At 43.4% G+C, this 17,184-nt stretch overlaps 1 protein-coding gene across 5 annotated transcripts in view; it reads right to left on the minus strand.

Annotated features, from left to right (window-relative positions):
• The window catches only part of CEP164 (centrosomal protein 164), a 459,099-nt gene that overhangs the window by 50,575 nt on the left and 391,340 nt on the right, over window positions 1–17,184 (minus strand). For all 5 annotated transcript variants that reach the window (XM_086957031.1, XM_086957028.1, XM_086957030.1 and 2 more), the window contains one exon: window positions 1,345–1,471. In XM_086957031.1, coding sequence (XP_086813157.1) covers window positions 1,345–1,471 — 127 coding nt within the window. The remainder of the gene's footprint in view (window positions 1–1,344; window positions 1,472–17,184) is intronic.

Here is a 17,184-nt window from a genome sequence, read left to right on the forward strand (position 1 = left end):
TAAAAGGTGTCCTGTGGGAAGTCAGGTGAGGTCTGCTCACAATTAGAATCCAAAGAAAGCCTCAAGCACCTACATTATTGGCATTGTGAAAGATGTCTTGGAATAGAGAAAGCCTGCCCTTGTGATCTCGTAGCACAGCATAGGCCTGGATTGGGCCGATGTCAGTTCGGGCCGAGGGACCATAATCAGGATTGGATCATCAGCTAGCTCCAGCGCAGTAAGCACCAGTCTAGAAGGAACGATGTGGACCCTGGTTTAAACACAGGCCCAGAGTCTGATCTGGCAGGGAAGTTGGCCTGTATGGGGAACACCACAAAGGGCCGGACTTGCCAGCAAGAGTCTTACTGGATACCCAGGTGGATCTGCCATGCTTGAAGGCACATCAGAGGGATCCAGGATTGCACTGAAGATCTGTAGCATGCGTCTTTGATGGCAGCTATCTGTGATGGGGTCGAAAAAGTCCTAGGAAATTTAGGGCACGCCGGGACCAATTGCTGGGTTGGGTCAAGTTTTGGTGATACCAGAAGAGTGCAATCGGTATCCTGATGCCCTTGTGCCTTTGCGCTAGACTTTGAGTGGCAGGTTAGCGTCAAGTCCCACTGAGCACTTCTTGCGCTTATGCCTAGACTTCAACTAAGCAGAAAAAAATGAGAAATAAGTTAACTTTTCCTGTGAGCGGCCTTGAGGCTGGACCTGCAACTTGGAGCAGGATATGTGCTCTGATGGTTACCAATTCTTATGTCCGTACAGTTTCTTCAGCACCCATGCCAGAATCGCCTTTGGGTGCATAATGGCACTGTTGTAACACCACTTAAGAGTTGTGGCCAGAACACAAGCATCTCAAACACACTTCTTGAGAGACAGTGACCGATATATGCTTCTAGCAGTCTCAACACAAATGAAATCCTGCCTTTTCAGTGGGAATAGCATACTGTGAAGAAATCTGAAAGTTGACAGAGGACTTATAAAGTTGGGAAAGGAGCTTCAGATCGAAGGGTGCAGAAAGAAAGGAACTGATTTCATTTTGCAGTGATGTCGCCTATATCACGCTCCCCTACTTCACTTTCAGGGTCGTATGGAGTCCCTGGAGAGCCGAACACCACCTCCTAGAGGCACATGGAAGCACTGCTATGAAAACCTCCAAATCAGTCTGGTGCCTGGGGATTTTCTTAAAGAGAGGAGTTTGAGGTTAGAAGTATTCATCAAAAGGGAAGCATACTGGAAAACTAGCAAGATTAAGTTTCTGCAGTGGCAAGAGAATTTTACAGTCACATGAAAAAATGAGAAAATAAGGAGCACATGCCTTGGCTGAAAAGAACTGACAGACGTGTGATTTTACCTCACCTTAGGAGTCATCTTTCTCAGATCCTCCATCCGGAGCTCATTCTCAGAGAGGAGAGATTGCTCTTTCTCTGCTGCAGAGAGCTCTTTCAGGACTTCTTGCTTGTTTCTGATATCAGCTTCAAGCTCACTGTGGAATACAGAAATGAAACCATATAAATATGGCAAACACAACTGAAGAGTACGAACACCTACAATACCAGCTCCAGTAAAAAAACATGACAACTTCCCAGAGACAACTCAACTATACCAATGGGAGCCAACATGACAAACACAAAAAGACAACCCAACCCAACCATAAAGAACAAAGGAAACAACAAGAGACTGTGCAAACTCAGCACAGACAACCAACACAACAACCATCTAATGCATCACAATCTTCTGCTGAGAATCAATGCACAGAACACCTAAAGAGGAACTCCCTATCTGTCAGAGAACTAACAGGACAAAATCTGTGAGATACAAGAACACTACTTCAGTAGGGACCAGTAAATAAGCATCTTTTGTAGCTGCTGGACGATTCAAGTACACTGGTGTCATTCTGAAGTCGTCTAGAGTCAGGAATTATTTTATGTTCTGAAGGCTTAGATTGGGCCGAAGTCCTTTAGAATGTGAATCTAATGCAAATACGTGTGCTCTAGTATTGTGTCAAGGCAGCCTCACTGTTGTAATTTAGGGATTCTGAAACATTGCACAAGCTCAAATGGGTGTAGGATAAGTCCTGGCCTAGTGGCAGATGGCGATTAGTGGAAGCTGAGGGTATTGGTCGTCATTTGCATAGTGAATGAGAGGGAAGGTGAAAGTAAATGGATGATGGAAGCCACAGAGCTGGTGGAGAGGATCTTTGGAGGACGCCATGGGACTGGTGGAAGGAAAAGGTTGTGGAAGCCACTGGCTTTGTGGAAGATGACAAATAGATAAAGCAGAGGGATGATGAAATTTGTAGAGCTGGTGGGTGTGAATTGGTGGAAGAACAGTTGTGGAAAACTTTGGGTAGGTGAAAGTGAAGGGATGAAAGGGCTTGTGGTTGCTGAATGGCACAAGCTTTTTACAATGATGACAAGAGCCCTCACAATTTGCACTGCAATTGCTCAGGCATGGTAGAAGCAAAGCAATATCACACTCGCAGGGGAAGCCTGGTAACTAGATTGTATAAACACTTTGACAGCCACCCGCCCTCGTCAAGACATCAGAATAATTTCCTGAAATTAGGAATAGGCAGAAACGTGATTGAATTTAAAACAAAATGTAGAACAAAATGCATGTTTTGTAATAGAAAAGAGTCTAGAAATGGGGTCCACACGGTGATTTGTACATTATGAATACCTGCCTGGACACATAAGACCAAAGATTGAGGAAAAGTGGACATGCAGTTTACAATATCAGCTGCAGGTACTCTGTGGACAGCTATATAAAGGCCAGTAGTCTATACCTTGGAAAAAGTACACCCAAAATTAATATGGAAAAGCAATAAAAACATTTTCTACGTCTTTGGTTAAATGGCAGAGGCAAATTCAATCATGGTCCTACAATACCAACACGAAATATCAAGGCTGCAAATGCTTTATCTGGGATGTCCTTCTGGAATGTATGCTGTTGTTTAGTAAAACTGAATGCTATTCAAGCCAAGATTATTATTGCCCAAGACCTAAAGAGTTTGAGAGGCACCCAGTTTTAGTCCTCACTGGTCAGAAGGTAATAATACCCCATTTTTTACCATCACACTGGAGTAGTTGTTGTCCTACCAAATGGAGTCAATCGGTCGTGCAAACCGATGACTTCAGTGAGACGTAGGCAGAAAACTAAACTGAAACTGCTTTCAGTTCTCTTCTATTTTAGCAAAGACTGCAAAACCAAAAACACAAGTTCCACTTCCTTAATATAAATTCTAGCAAAAAACCTACTCCACGTGCCAATAAGTTGACTGGCAGTCGATCTTTGAAACAGGTGCCGTGTAAATAACTTCCCTCACATACACAAAACAAGCAAAGTCTGAACTCCTCTCCAAGTGGAGGGGCTGTTCCTCCAAATGATTCTGACAAAAATGTAATCCAATGGTGCATTGTGAAACATAGGTTTCTCAAGAATGTGGCAAAAATGCTGTAGGTTTTTACAGTCAGGCCTGAAGGAGCCTTCATGAACTATTCCAATGCTTCACAGTTAGCAGAACAAGCCAGACTCAGGGCTGGGATGTTTTTGAGTTTCTCTACCTATTGAAATTCAGAATAATTGTGACAAAACAGTGCATTTCAAATTACAATTACAGACTGTTCGAGACATACCAATATGGCTTTCAACAGCAGAAGATATTTTTTCCAACAGTCCACTATCAACATTGATTTGTAAACCAAGCAGTCTCAAGTACCATTCAAGGATATTACGGGACACTGCCGAAAGATTGTTTACCAAAAGGTAACAACTTCAAGATACACCCCAAACCTCTTCTGCTGTACCAATTTAGGTCAAAAGATCAAAACTGAAGGGGCTAACAAACATTAGGAATAATGCATGCAGGCCAGATTACTCTTCATCCACAATCTACAGAAAAATAGCTATTACCTATTGTACAGTCAAACGCAGATTAAAAATAAACTTCTTAACACAGAGTTTCACAATTACTTAAAATTCATACAAGCCTTGCCTAAACTAGCCCCAAAAAGATCAGTCGCTGATGTATTCAGACACGTAAACCCCTTTGATCAGTAAGAGACAAAGCCTTTTTCATTAACTATCATTTGATTTCTCTTATAAACAGGATTAAAAGGACTGGGCCACAATTCTCAGACGGCTCACCAAAAGACACAATAGAAGCACTTGGTTCAAAGTGTTTAGTTCATTTTATAAATCATAGATTGTCACCATATTTGCACAATTGAACAAGTCACCTTCAGTAAATCCCTTTCTGTCTAGTGGCTTCTCTACCTAACTACGTACTCATACCTTGAAAATATCCCCTGGTGCTGAACTGGATCTGGACACAATTCTTTGTAATACTCCTGGAGATATGCTGCCCCAAGTGGCTCTACGATGACGCTGTATCATCCCGGAAGTGACAAGCAGAGCTGCATATCAGTACGGCCTACGTGTGCTAACTTCAGTTTCTCTTTTCGTGCCCTCAAACGTGGAGCACTACAAAAATCTGCAGGTGATTGCGTGCCAAAACCTAACCTTACTATGACATTCAGGAGTCCACTCCACAGAAGAGGGGGGTGGGGGTGAGAGGCAGTGTGGAAACTGCGGTTAGATAGTGAATCGGTTAGAAAGAGCTTTACCGAAGGGTAGTAACAAACAAGCTACTTTCCTTCGGTAACAAGATATCTGTAAGAGACATGTATTAGTTATAGATTCCTTACCTTAGAATTACCCCCAGGCGTCAGACTGGATCCAGAGAATCTTTCTTCATCAGTACCCCGTGCGTCGGTAGGTGGCATCAGTCGACTGCATTCGTCGTTTGCGTTGTGATCGTCGCAATGACTTTGCGGCATCTACTTAGACACTGCTCCTGCACGCGGACGTCAGTTCTTTACATGACATTCCGTGCCAGAAGCACAGAGCCACGCAAGACACTGAACACTGGTGCACAAAACTAGGGCCCTGAAAGGGAGTCCCTTGCTCTAGAAGTCAGTTCGCAAATAGGGGAGGATGGGTGGGGCGGTAAGGAATCTATAACTAATATAGGTCTCTTACAGATATATCATTACCGAAGGTAAGTAACATGTTCATCTGTAAGAGACAATTACTTATAGATTCCTTACCTTATAGTAGATTCCTTACCTCAGCAATACCAACCCCAGAGGGATGTTCACACCAGAAAGTCCTGGAGAACTGAACGGCCAAAGAAGCAGTCTCTACGAACTTGGCTATCCAGGCAGTAATGTTTAGTGAACATGTGTAATGATGCCCATGTGGCTGCCTGGCAGAAGTCACTGAGGGGGACACCACGTCCCAAAACAGTAGTGGCTGCCATCGCCCTGGTGGAGCGGGCGCGCAACACTACGGGAGGCTCCCTTTTCCGCAAAGGAATAATAGATTTCAATGTAAAGAACGACCCATCGAGAGATGGTTCGTTTTTGCACAGCCCCACCTTTCTTGGCATCCACATAGCCAACAAAGAGCTGATCATCTACCCGGAATCGTTTGGTGTGATCCAGCACGTTTTGGATCCAGACGTTTGAGCCTCTCCTCTTTAGAAGGATGCGGGCGGGAAGAAGGTGGTGTATCCTATGTGGAAAGAGAACTTTGGGAAGAAAAGAAGGTCTAGTTCGAAGGACAACCTTGTCTGGAAGAACAGCAAGGAAAGGAGGTTTAGATGAAAGAGCCAGAAGCTTACTCACCCCGCGAGCAGAGGTGATGGCAACCAGAAAAGCAGTCTTTAAGGTCAAGAGTCTGAGAGGACAATTATGTAGTGGCTCGAAAGGAGCCCAGATAAGGTAAGTAACAACCAGATTCAAGTCACACTGGGGCATTATGAAAGGAATAGGAGGAAAGAGGGGAGTAATGCCCTTAAAAAAGGTATTTACAATAGGGGACTTGAAAAGAGAAGTCTGATCAGGAAGGCGAAGAAAGACCAACATGGCTGAAAGATAGCCTTTAAGGATGCCCAGAGCAGAGCCCTGCTGGGCCAAAGAAAGAACGACGGGGAGAACCAATGAAAGAGGGGCAGAAAGGGGATCCACAGTCTGTGCTGTGCACCTTGCCACAAACGTGTTCCATCTACAGGCGTATACCATCATAATCGAGGGAGGCCTGCCAAGATGACATTACAGACGTCAGGGAGGAAGGTCAAAAGCGGTCAACTGCCGCCGCTCAATCTCCAAGCAAGGAGGTGGAGACTGGACAGATTTGTGTGCATGACGTCCCCTACTTTTGCGAGAGAAGATCCTCCCGAAGAGGCAGTCTGATCGGAAGATCGATGGGCATGTTCAAGAGCTCGGGATACCGGACACTTCGTGCCCAGTCCGGAGCCACAAGGATGACTTGGGCCCGGTCGTGCTTGATCTTCTTCAGCACTCTGAGTAGAAGTGGTATAGGCGGAAAAGGCGTATAGAAGACCGCAATTTCACCTGCGACGAAAAGCGTTGCTGAGCGAGTGCTGCCTTGGAAATTCCAAAGTGCAGAACTGCTGACATTGTGTGTTATCGTTGGCGAACAGATCTAACCAAGGCACTCTCCACTGCTGAAAGAGACCTTGCACCACCCCCGAGTGAAGACGCCATTTGTGACCCATCATGCACCACGACTGAGTTTGTCCAGCCGGCTGGGGGATGCGACTGGCATCAGGGGTGGCGGAGGAGTCAAAGGAATCGGTGCCGGAGGAGATGTCGTGAGGTCGACTGTCACCACTCCGGATCCAGGCCTGGATCCCTGGGGGCCCTGCGGCACCGAGGCCGGAGCCGCCGTCATCGAAGGCCTAGAGCCCCCAGCCGAGTCCGCGGGGCCCAAAGGACCGCCGGCGGAGTCGCGCTGCCAAAAGATGGAGTAGAGGGCTTCGTAAAAGGCACGAAGCTGAGCAGGGGACGCTCCGTCTCCCGGGAAGGGAGGGAAGCTCGGGCCGTTCCAGTAGGCTCCATGGGCGGAGCCAATGGACAACGGTCTTCCCCGTCCCCCCGGCAAAGGAGAAGGCGAAGAGCGACAGTGCTTCTTCACCTTCTTCTTGTGCTTCGACTTGCCCAAAGACTTCGATGAGGAGTGATGGTGGTGACTCCGCAAACTCCCTCTCAACTGGGACCTTGAGCAGCGCAAAGATGACTGCGTGTGCCTCCAGAAGCTTTCGGGACCACTCCTGCAAAGACTTCGGGTTCATGGCCCGGCAGTCGGATCACGACTTCGGGTTGTGGTAGCACGCCAGGCACCAAAGGCACACAAGGTGCGGATCGTGACTGACATCAGCTTGTGACAAGAGTCACAAGGCTTGAAGCCGGCCTGCCGATGTGACATCACTGCGTGCACCAGGAGTAGAACGACTGGAAAAAGATCTTGACAAAAAGTCGAATAACACTAGTCAAACAATGACAAAGGGTACTGCTTTCTCCGGATCTGCGCTGGCTGGCACGGAAAAAGAAAGAACTGACATCAGCACGCAGAGCCGGCGTCTAAGTAGATACAACAACTTCATTCCGGCGATCACGACGCCAATGACAAACACGGAGTCGACCAATGCCACCTACCTGGGGTACTGCTGAAGAAAAATTCTCTGAATCCAGTCTGACACCTGGGAGTAATTCTAAGGTAAGGAAACTATAACTAATAAGCTCTTTCAGATTTGTTCTTTTGATGGATACTTCTTACCACAGATTATTTACCTTAAGAACAGATACCAAAACAACACCTCACTAAGCTGGAAGGTCTGGGGAGTGGACTCAGACCAGAAAGTCTGGCACAACTGAGCATGCAAAATGGCCCTCAAGTCAAACATGGTGTAGTGATGTAATGTAGCACGTATTAGGTCATAACCACATATAGAATGTTATCTTTTAAGTAAGTGTCCAGTTACAGGAACAGAGATGAAGATGAGGAGTTGAGGAGGCTGTCTCAGTATGTCAATAAATGTATTTGGCACACTAAGATTGTTTTTGCGTCATTACAGATTGGCAACGAACGCTGGTTGAACCTGCTATATGCTGATTTTAAGAGCGGATTGCCCGTTAACCACATGAGAGAATATTGCCATAAGCTGACGATAATTTTGCAGTTAGCGCTAAGTCATAAGCACATTCCCACTGCATTCATCCACTCCACCCCTCCATCGAACTCTCTCACTCAACCTTGATTACTGTTATTAATTGCCTGATTACTCACATGTTGGACTTTGTAGCCTTTTACCTGTACTATTTTATACACAGGTTGGCTTTGTAGCCACCTATTTGTACCATTTATACTATGTGACCTATCGATCTATCTGTCTGACTATGCTCCCCCATGTACTTCTCTTTGTAAAGCGCTCTGATATCCGCAAGGATCTTGTCCGCGCTATATAAAACTTTCAAAATAAATAAATAAAATACATTCGTTGTGCTGGTAATTGGTAGTTGAAAGTGCTGCTTACCAGTAAAAGAAATATACAGAAACACTGCATGCTGATCTCCCTGCATTGCCTTTGATGATTGGCGCATGAAAGTTGACTAACAAGCAAACTGACGTAAGACATTGTTGTCCTATTTGACAGCCATCTTTGAATCAGGCTGCCGATAATGCGAGGCTTATCAAATCTTATCAATTGAGTCAGGCACATAAAATGGATATTTATGGACCAGATAACTTGGCTATTTTATAGTCAGGCAAACTTAAATACATTGAAAATCAAAGGAAAAAGTGAATATGTCTAAAAAAAAATATATATATATATATATACTAGAAAATACAAAAAAAACTTTTTATATTTTAAAAACAAATGTTGGAAGAAGGTGAAAGCTAAACAACACAAATGGAAGTACATATATATATATATACATACATGGCGACAGCACCTGAATAAATCAGCATCCGATAATTTGGTGGTCCGTGTCTGTTCTTGCCTCGCGTCTGGGGGAAGTGTCAGCGTGTGGGGAACGGAGTTCTTCATACATATATATACATAACCTACTGGCGATAGCCAGTAGGTATATATAGTTAGGATTTTTTCTCTATGGAACTTTTGAAAATTCTATGTCTAATAACTTTGGCGTTTGTGAACGGAATCGGCTGAAATTTTCAGGAAAATGGCCCATTTTGTTTCTGAGCAGCCCCTGAAAATTTGGGGGGGTTCCGTCAAGGGGGGGCCGAGAAAAAAGGGGGGGTCCCAAAACGCGTTTTTGCCATAGGGCGTTTGGCCTCACTTTTAGCTCGAACGGCTGAATGGATTTGCACGAAACTGGCAAAATTGTAGGGACTGTTAGCCCGATGTGCCTTTGCTGGGTCTCAATATATGTGCTCCAGTGGATTTTGAGAAATTAACGTTTAAAAAATCAGATATATCTGTGACAGCGTACCGGATAGCGCACCAGTTTGCGTACTTTTCGCGTAACGGAGCTTTGCGAAGCAAAGCTGATTGGCTCTCCGGTGTCTGTCAACATTCTAAACAGTCCGGAGCGGCCGCCATCTTGTCTCTCGGTAGGATCGAGAGACAAGAGGAGGCCAAAACGAAGGGGGAAATGAAGGAAAGGGGGCAAGGTAGACCTCTTCTGACCCCCTACGATTGATGAGGGGGATATTAAAGTGCCCCTGCGGTGCCAAAAAAAAAAAAAAAATTGTGATTTTTTGTCGTAGAGGCGCAAATCGGTACGTGAACCGGGCAGCTAACCGGCAGCGAAACGGGAGTCTGAGGAGAAGCTGATTGGCTGTCAAAATTGTAAACAGTCCGGAGCAGCCGCCATCTTGTCTCTCGGTAGGATCGAGAGACAAGAGATGGTGAAAAACGAAGGGGGAAATGAAGGAAAGGGGGCAAGGTAGACCCCTCCTGACCCCCTAGGATTGATGAGGGGGATATTAAAGTGGCCCGCGGGGCAAAAAAAAAAAAAAAAAATTTGCGATTTTTTGCGGTAGAGGCGCTTCCCGGTACGCCAACCGGGCAGCTAACCAGCAGCGTAACGGGAGTCCGACATCTTGTGTTTTTGGAGCGTCCGGTTTGCGTAATGGGTAGCGTTCCGGTAAGCGTAACAAGGGGAAAACCAAGAGAAACAGTAAAATAAAATTTAAAGGAATAGATTTTCACCAAACTTGGCAAAATTGTAGGGACTGTTTGTTTGATGTGCCTTTGCAAGGCCTCAAGATATGTGCACGTGTGGATTTTGTCTAATTAAGGTTAAAAAAATATATATATATCTGTAAGCGTGCTCTGGTGCGCTTACGTTACGGGTTTTGTTTGCGCTGCAGAGACAATACGTCACGTTTATGCGACGCGTCATGAGGCGTCTCACGTGGGTACGTGATACGTCACGTAATAAAGAATATATTTTACAGCTATAGATATTAGCTTTTAAAAAACCAATGAAATTCACTGAAAAAACCATTGGTTATAGACCATGTATAGTTAGGGATTAGCATTGACAAAACCTTAATTTACTCGCACAAAACCATAGAAATTCGCATATATAGTTAGTTGCAATAACTATATATCGCGCACCCGCAATCCACTGCTGATGATGTCACATATTACATCATTAATGACATGGTCAGTGACATCACCGATGACATCACTGATGACATCTCAAATGACATCACTGATGACATCTCAAATGACATCACTGATGACATCACTGATGACATCTCAAATGACATCACTGATGAAATCACTGATAACATCTCATTTGACATTACTGATCACATCACTGATGATATCATTCATGTGATAATACGATGAACCTCTTCAGACTAATATAACCTTAGATACAATCAGTGTAAACAGACACTCACAGACTGTCACTCATCCATGGAGTTACTCACACACCTAGTCAGTCATGCAAAGAATCAATCACACCTCCATTTCCTCAACTATACAGTTATACACACCTTACTTAATCAAACATATACTAACACATATTTACTCTCTTATACAATCACCGATACAAGTTCACAATGATCCATACAGCCACTCACACATTCACTGGCTCTTATGCACAGTTATTTATATATGTCAACTCTTACATGTACTGTGTTTTACATATGTACTTACTTTGACATGTAGCACTGAGAAATCCAATCACTCACCAATACACTCATTCAGACAGTCAACCGCCCATACAGCTGTTTCCACATGCACTTTTGAACCCATACATCTACTGAATCAACTGCTCACACATCTATGCACAGAGTCACATACCTCCCAGCCACCCCCACACACACACACACTCACTCTCCCATACAAATATTTGGGCAACCAATCAATAACCCATATAGTTACTCATATAGCTACTGATCAACACATGCAGCAGTTTACAGAACTACAGAAATAATGATGCACAAATTAAGACAGTTTAGTCACTAACCCATGCACTCAGTGAGACACATTTAATCATTCTCTCATACAGTCAGTCATGCACCTACTAAATCCTTCATCCAAACACTTATACATCCACTCATTCTTCAATATGTAAGACATATTTTAACTTTACAGAAACATACAGTCACTGGATGTTGTCATCAGTGATGTCATTTGAGATGTCATCAGTGATGTCATTTGAGATGTCATCAGTGATGTCACTGACCATGTCATGAATGATGTAATATGTGACATCATCAGCAGTGGATTGTGGGTGCGCGATATATAGTTATTGCAACTAACTATATATGCGAATTTCTATGGTTTTGTGCGAGTAAATTAAGGTTTTGTAAATGCTAATCCCTAACTATATATGGTCTATTACCAATGGTTTTTTCAGTGAATTTTCATGGTTTTGTAAATGCAAATTCCTAACTATATATGGTCTATAACCTATGGGTTTTTTCAGTGAATATATATATACATATATATACATATATATATATATATATATATACATACATACCCTTTGACATAACTGATCAACAAGCTATTGCTCAGAGATGGGAAAAGCGGAGAAGGAAATCTGAGCATTTTTTAAATCAACATGTACAAAATATACTGATGACCAAGGCAAGGATTTACTACTTCATGAGGTAGGTGATTAAGTTGAGGATCTGATTGCTACATTCCAGGATGTAGATAAAAACACATACAAAGAGCTTATGAAATGTTTAAATGAAAGATTCGATCCAAAAAGAAACGTGGATTTTGAAAGATACAATTTTAACATAGCCTGTCAACAAGATAATGAAACCATTGATGAATATGTTACCAAATTAAGGCTGCAAAGGCAGTAGTGTTTAGTGGATGTGTGCATCAATGCCCACATTGCAGCCTGGCAGATGTCCAGAACTCGCCCTTACTAATGCAGTCAATGCAACTTTGCACCTGGTGGAAGGGGCATGCAGGCCTTTAGGGGTTGCTTCTTGGCCACATTTTATTGCAGGGGACTATCATCTAGACAATGTAATTTTCTGCACCACTTCCATTTCTTTGCTCCAGGAAAATCTTACAAAGAGTTGGTAAAGAGATGGTCTCTCAAATGGTCAATCTAAAAGCTCTTCTAACCGAATTGATGAAGTTTCGCCCCCTCCTTTGAAGGAGGAAATGTACCGCAAAACACTTGGAGAGTGATGGAATGGCTAACATTTAAAGGTGTGATAGCTCATCGCAAAATGAGTGCCCAGGTCCTCAGAGCTTGTTCAAAAAGGTGGTGGTGTATGATGGTTGCACTGAGAGTGCCTGAAGTTCACTCATACAGCACACATGCTTTGGCAATTAGGAAGACTGTTTTGAGCATCAGTAGTTGCAGCGAGCAACTGTACTTAAGCTCAAAAGGCGTTCACATCCAAAACCTGTGCCAATCGCAAGGCTTTGCCAACAACACAACGCATCAGAAAGTTTGGCTTGCAAAAGGTTGGAATGAAAAGCATTATACCAGACATCAAACTTCTACCTAGCACTGAACATAGAGGTGCATTGTCAAAGCGCATCAAGTTGCAAAGATTTTCCTTGTCCTTTTGTGATGGTGGTCTACAATTGTACCCGCCATTACTATTTATGTGGGTTGGGTTCAATATCAGTTGCTGTGTGCAGGCTAGGAGGGGTGAAGCAATTGGAAGTACTCTACATCTTATGAATTCATGTCACAACTATTGTGGTTCTTGATTATGCCGGTTAATAAATACTGACGAAAAAAGGAATTAAATAAAGATATTTATTGATTTTATATAGCAAAAACAGTGAGGATGAGAATTCTTACCATGTATGCACCAAACAAAGGCCAGTACTATAAACAAAAAACTATTACAAACAATGGCCAATTTTCCGAAAGGAGAAGTGACAGTAGGAGGCAAATGTTATTTAGTATGGAGGGGTGAACTAAGAGAAACAATCCGCAATGCCAAATATATAAAGTAGCTAGTAAAAAACTGAAGAACCTACTAGTAGACCTGCTATTAATAGATGTGTGGAGGTACACACAAGGACAGAAGAGTGATTATTCCTTTTTCTCAGTCACGCATTGAGCCTACACAAAATCAGACTACTTTTTCACAGAGGCTATTCAAGAAATTGGAAAAATTTGAGATGGGGCGGAATGATTTTCCCAGAACACAGGTACATGATTGTGGAATGGTCTAATGGAGCCACTGACCAATGAAGAGAGGAGATGGAAGCCTAAAGATGATCACCTTAGAAATCCTGCTAACACACAATAACTTCACAATCCAATTAATTACTTTATACAATGGCACATAAAAGACCCTTCACCAAAGCTGAAGTTTGACACACTGAAGCTGTTCATAAGAAAGATAGCTCTAGTAGAGAAAATTATGTAAAGATCTGAGCACATTAGACATGCTTAAAAAGGCACTAACTACGTCCGGAAGAGCGTGGAAGCTTAACAGGCTGAAAGGACAACTGACAATGCTAGAAACTGTTACAGCAGAGAACATCCCTCTACAACTAAAACAAAAATTCTCTGTGAAAAACAAAACTGATTACTAGCCTTATAATTAAAAGTTAAATGCAATAAACAAAATAGCTACAAATGTATGGCCCTTTGGGGAACTTCTAAAAGTCGATGCAAGGTAAACTGGAGACCATTTGGGACTTTTATCAATGATATAGTGGGGGAAGAGAAAGGAAAAAGACAGCGAAGAATATTCGTGAAGGTGTAACCTGCCCTGACTTGCACACACCCAAAAGGAATACTCCAATAGACCGATAGAGAAACAAACGTCAGGGAAGCAATCAGATATTTGAAACCACAACTAGGGACAGCAGAAGGTCACAATAGGTTGCTTCCCGCAATGGAGGCCCAGATGGTGGATTTCGTACATATGGTGTGGTGTTGCCCCCCTCTCTCCTCATTCATTGGCAGGCAATATTGCAGATTCTGAATAGGACCTTGGGATTGGCAGTGCCACTTACGATCCACCAGGTATTACAATGCCTGCTCCATTCTCCTGCAAAAAAGAAATTGAGCAGAAAGTTTGTCCTCCTTGGCCTGTGGTTGCCGAAACACCATATAGCGATTGGCTAGCTTCGCCCGCCACCCCCTATATATGTGGCATGATCGAAAGAAGTCTCTGAGTGGGCAGTTGCAGAAGGGGTGCGCAGGAGACATGGGAATGATAAGCTTGAGGATAATCTAAGAGCTTGGTCGGCTATGTTATTCGATTTAAAGAAACCACAGGGACTGGCACCCTCCGGAGATGAGCCGATGTGAAGTACTGAATACACCCTAACATTGCTGAAATACAGCAGGAACACCCTGGAATATGAAGGGCTGCCTCACAGACATCCACCCGCCATTTATTGAGGAACTGCCCTGCACCACTGGCTAGGACAGAGCATGACAGCAAGGTGTGGGGAGGGGGGGCGAGGAACGTTTTTTAAAAGTTTTCTGGGTCAGTCTATAGACAGTGGCTTGGTCCGAGTCAATAATGCTGCACGGTTACAACAATTAATGTTTCATTTTGCTTGAGTGAATGGATCCTGTAACAATGTTTCTTTCTTCACTTTATTGAATTCTGATGCGCAAGGTACGTGTCTCAGCTGGAACGTATTCGCCATAAATGTTTATATTTCTGCTTGTAGAAATTTTGACGTGGAACACTGGCACTATGTATTACGCTGAAACGCCTTCAGTCCTTATGATATCACCCAAAACTAATACATTCTATTTAATATATACATATATTTTAAAGTCACAATAGGTTCACAGAGGTTTTATATATAAACTTGGAGGAGGAACTAATCCCCCCCAGTGATGGAGCGCCTCAATTCTTTCAAAGAGGAAACCAGGGTAAAACCCAAATGAGAAAAGCAAACCCAATCCCTAAACAAGGAAAGGATACTTAGGACTGCAAAACATACATGGCAATCATATTACTGAATTTAGATGTCAAAATCTTTGCAAAGACATTGGCCAATATGCTAGCTAAATATATGCCAGGACGGATGGAGTTTCATCAATCCAAATTTAGCAGAGGCCTTCAAACGCACAACAATATCCAGGGGAACTTGCACCTCAAAGAGAAGGCAAATACGAAATGAAATCCCTGAAATATTGGTTAAACTTTTAATCAAAAAGAGTTCAACCAAGTCAGCTGGAGCTTTTTTTGAAGTCCACACTACAAAGACTTGGATTCCGGAAGAGATTTTGTTTTTACGTCTTTATTGTTTACAGAGATCCAAAGGCCCAAGAGTAATGGTAAATAGAGCAAGGTCGGACGCAATCAGACAACAAAGTGGGTTGCTCCACAGGTGGCTTATTTTGCCACTCCTGTCTGCGTTGAATAGTTGGAAACTACAATAAGGGAAGCCCCTGACAACAGAACACTGATAATGGTTGTACTATCAATGGAAGTTCACTGTCTAAGGCATTGGGCCATAGAACAGAACACCAGGCTAGCGCCAAATACTTCTTATGCTAAAAAGAATTACTGTGAGCCTTACAACAGCAGGAACAGTCAGGGAAAGAGGCATTTAAAAATTAAGCATCCCGTTTGCAATTCTCAAAATAGAAGGCCACACTGAACAAAACACAAAATATATACTGAAATAATCCACTGACTTTTGCCTCAATCAATTGTACTTACAACTTTCTATCAACTCTGGGACTGGTAATGGAAACATGAAAGAAAGAAAAAGAAAACTTGACACACCTTCATGCAGCACTCCTGCTTGAAATCAGTGACAGTTCTCCCTCATATTTTCATATAAGGCGAGTTCTCTTATTCTTATCCCACCATCCACAATATGGATGTACGAACCTGTGATACTGCTTGCTACTGTGATTTTAGTTTGTGCTTCTATTAAAGACAAAATGATGGAGAAGACTGGTAGTGTTAAAGCCAATAGGTCTCTGCTTTAAAATGGCTGCGCTATGGGCCCTACCAATGCTTGTTGGCACTGGCATGCAAACATATTCATCGAGACACATGGTTGGCAATCTTGGAAAAGGAGTGAGAGAGAAAGGATACATATGCCCTCCCATAGAGTGATCAACTGCAAATAAAATAATTCCCTCCAAGTGTGCCACTGACGGATGCAACTCATGCAGTCAGAAGACTGCCAGACCCAAATGCTCTGGGAAGGACAAAACACACGAATAGGGAGGAAGGCCCTCAAATTAAGAGCAGACATCAGAGACAAACAAAGTTGTGCAGATATGAGCAAGGGGATATGTGCATGTATGCTGCAAGTGTATGCCAATCTTGCTTTCGGCTAAAGCCAGCAGATAAGTTCCTGCTCAAGGACTTTAATGGAGGCTATGTGCCTGCCATGCAGTAGTGATCAAATGTTTCCACTTGGCAGCCCACCAGTCACGTGTGGGGCGGGTTAACGTGACTCAGGCAGGATTTGCATATATTGCTCCAGGAGTCCGGGGTAGCCAAACTCTAAAACCTTAGGTGTCAGATAGCTAGATTGACCAGCATGGGACCTGGATGATAGAACTGGCCCTGATGATGACTTACACGGTCGACCTAAGTGGTAGTTCCTCTTGTGGGCTCACCTACATCTCAACCAGGGTCACCTGGCCCACATCAGTGCCACTAGGAGTAAGGAGTATAGACACATGCTTAATTTTTCACGTAAGAGATGAGATGGAGAGAAGGAAAATCACAAATATCTTGGGACTTATTCATCCATAGTGCACAGACTATGGGAGCGGGCACCCGGATGCGAAGGTTTGGCATTTTGGGTGATTACAAACCGAACAATAGTGGGAGTCCCTTGCTGGCATGTAGTACCTTTGAAGAGCTTACTGGTTTCACTTCCATTTCTAAACTTGTTGCTGCACTCTGCTTAGAAGG

Source organism: Lissotriton vulgaris, chromosome 2_1 (genome assembly GCF_964263255.1).
Source record: "Lissotriton vulgaris chromosome 2_1, aLisVul1.2, whole genome shotgun sequence".
NCBI classification, from domain to species: domain Eukaryota; kingdom Metazoa; phylum Chordata; class Amphibia; order Caudata; family Salamandridae; genus Lissotriton; species Lissotriton vulgaris.